At 54.7% G+C, this 2500-nt stretch overlaps 1 protein-coding gene across 1 annotated transcript in view; it reads right to left on the reverse strand.

The window, feature by feature from the left end:
* The window catches only part of adcy8 (adenylate cyclase 8 (brain)), a gene marked incomplete at both ends in the record, with an annotated part of 56004 nt that extends 54961 nt beyond the window's left edge, over positions 1-1043 (reverse strand). Inside the window, one exon of the mRNA XM_083658940.1 lies at positions 750-1043. Within this exon, the coding sequence (XP_083515066.1) occupies positions 750-1043 (294 nt within the window). The remainder of the gene's footprint in view (positions 1-749) is intronic.
* Positions 1044-2500: the final 1457 nt, after the last annotated feature.

A 2500-nucleotide genomic window follows, 5' to 3' on the forward strand; every position in this document is an offset into this window, starting at 1 on the left:
AGGCCACGCAGCAGCCCAGCTGCGGGCGAGGCCAGGCAGAGGCCGAGCTGCATAATATGTGAGGCCGTGCAACAGTCTAGGAACAGAGCCTAGGAATCGAGCGCGCGTAGTGCATCATTATAAATGGGAGCTGGGGCTCTGTGCCTCTGTCCCACTGATGACATCATCAGTTATGTCATCACAGTGACGATGTCATCAGTGATGTCAGAGGCATTGTGACATCATCAGTGATGCACACACACACACACACACACACACACACACAAAAGACAGACAGGCACACACACACACACACACACACACACACACACAAACACACACACAAGAGACAGACACACACACTGATGTCATCAGTGATGATGTCATCAGTCTGAGGCTCACAAGAGAGACTGAGGGAGAGGGAGAGGGAGAGAGACAGAGAGGGAGACATTGTGCGATAGGGCAGGCAAGGCCACACAGCAGCCGAGCTGTGGCCAAGGCTGTGTGAGCTGCAGAGCCAGCTTGGCGAGCTGCAGGACGGGCGAGGCCGCGCAGCGGCCGAGCCTAGGAATCGAGCGTGCATAGTGCACGAGATGCCTATTGCCTAGTATTTCAAATGATGAACATAGCCATGTACAGCTACAGTATGCTTATTATCACATTGGATTGACTTGGGTATCTAAAAAGATGATGGCATGTTTTCATTCATATTGATATGATAACTAGATAGACACAATATTCAATCGATCCTGTAACAATACTGACTCTACCTTGGTGCCGCCGTTGTTGTGCCGGTCTCCCACCGCCCCGGCGCGCCCCGCAGACTGCTTCCGCGAGCCCTGCTGGCTGGGGTCGTAGGGCTCGTGCGGCGCGCTGCCGCCCTTCACGCTTTCCTGCTCGTGGATGAAGCGCTGCTCGGTGATGTGCCGCACCGCGTTCTGCCACAGCAGCCGCTTGGGTCGCGCGCTGCCGCTGCTCGTGCCGCTGTCGCTGCTGCTCGGCGTCTTGTTGATGGTGTACAGCTCCTCGCTCGCGCTGGAGCACCGCACCTCGGACAGCTCCATCGCCCTCACTGCGCGGTTATTGTTGTTGTTGTTATTGTTTGTCCGTCCCGTCGGTTGGTCTGTTGTTGGGTGTTATGCCCCCCCTCCTCCTTCTCCCCGGTGCCGTTACGCGTTGCGCTCAGCGATTTTGGGGAGACGACGTCCTCTCGTGCGCATGGGGCCGGGTGCGCTTGCTTCTCTCTCGGGGTGTGTCGCGCACGGCACGGGGCAAAGCGCGCGGGATGGAGGTCATGGTCAAGAAACACTTTGTAAATCCGTCTCGAGGGGAAAGCCTGTCCCGCGTGCCATCACCGTCTCACCGGACAGTGTGTCCAAACACCAGCTCGAGCCACCGTGCGCCGACCGACCGCACCATCGGGTGCCGCCGCGCGCGGCTTCACGGAGAGCCAGCCGAGATCCGGGTTCAGCTGAGGTGGATGTCAACCGAGAGACGAAAAGCCCCGTTATCTGATTGTTTTCATTTAAATTATACCCAAAATAACAAACCACAAAGTATCCGGTATCCGTTTCCTTAAAACAGCTGCAAGTGCATCGTTGTCTCGAGCCAGGGTGAATTAGTGTCAACTTGTTGTTGACCGGAGGCTCGAGAGGATCGTGTGGTTCACGCTCAATGCAACACCTGTTCAGCGCGTGAATATTCCGTGTTGCTTTTGTATTCCTCGGTTTGTTTTTGACACCAATCAGGAAGGGGTCAAGCGGCTTGTTGCCTCCGGGCTGTGTGCTGCTGTCTCCCGGTGTTGCTCGCGGTACCTCCTCCTCCGGTGAGTGAGCACCATCCGTGTGTCTCTTACCGGGTGATTCTCCTCTCCTCCTCCTCCTCGCGCCCGTCGGTGTTTAACGGCAGCGCGTGGAGTAGATTTTGCAGAGCGAGCGCGAGGCATGGAGGAGCGTAGTCAGCTGGGCTCCGTTTCGGTTTGACGTCACAGCAACCTCTGTGTGTGTGTGTGTGTGTGTGTGTGTGTGTGTGTGTGTGTGTGTGTGTGTGTGTGTGTGTGTGTGTGTGTGTGTGTGTGTGTCTCTCCATCTCTCTCCCAGTTCTATTTATCTCTTCATCTCTCCCTCTCTATCTCTTCCTCTCTCTCTCCCCCAGCTCTCTCTCTCTCCCTCTCTCCCCCAGCTCTCTCTCTTCCTCTCTCTCCCCCAGCTCTATCTCTTCCTCTCTCTCTCTCCCAGCTCTATCTCTTGTATATGTATAGTAGAATTGACTTGTTAAAGGGATAGTTCACTTTTTAGTCCGCTCTACAGCGAAAACCCCAAAATATCGTCCGTCTGTCCCAAAGTCTTATTAGTGGTCAGACTGAGACTCTGGGTGCCCAGATTGATATTTGGGTGCCGTGCGAATATTCTGCCGCAAACAGCTGTCAGATATCTTCACGGCACAGAAATTGTTGAATGACGATGAAGTTAACATTTTCAATGTTCATCCAGACGTGCTGTGGAATGTTCCACAGCTCATC

This window comes from Poromitra crassiceps, assembly GCF_964638095.1.
Source record: "Poromitra crassiceps genome assembly, chromosome: 23".
NCBI classification, from domain to species: Eukaryota; Metazoa; Chordata; class Actinopteri; order Beryciformes; family Melamphaidae; genus Poromitra; species Poromitra crassiceps.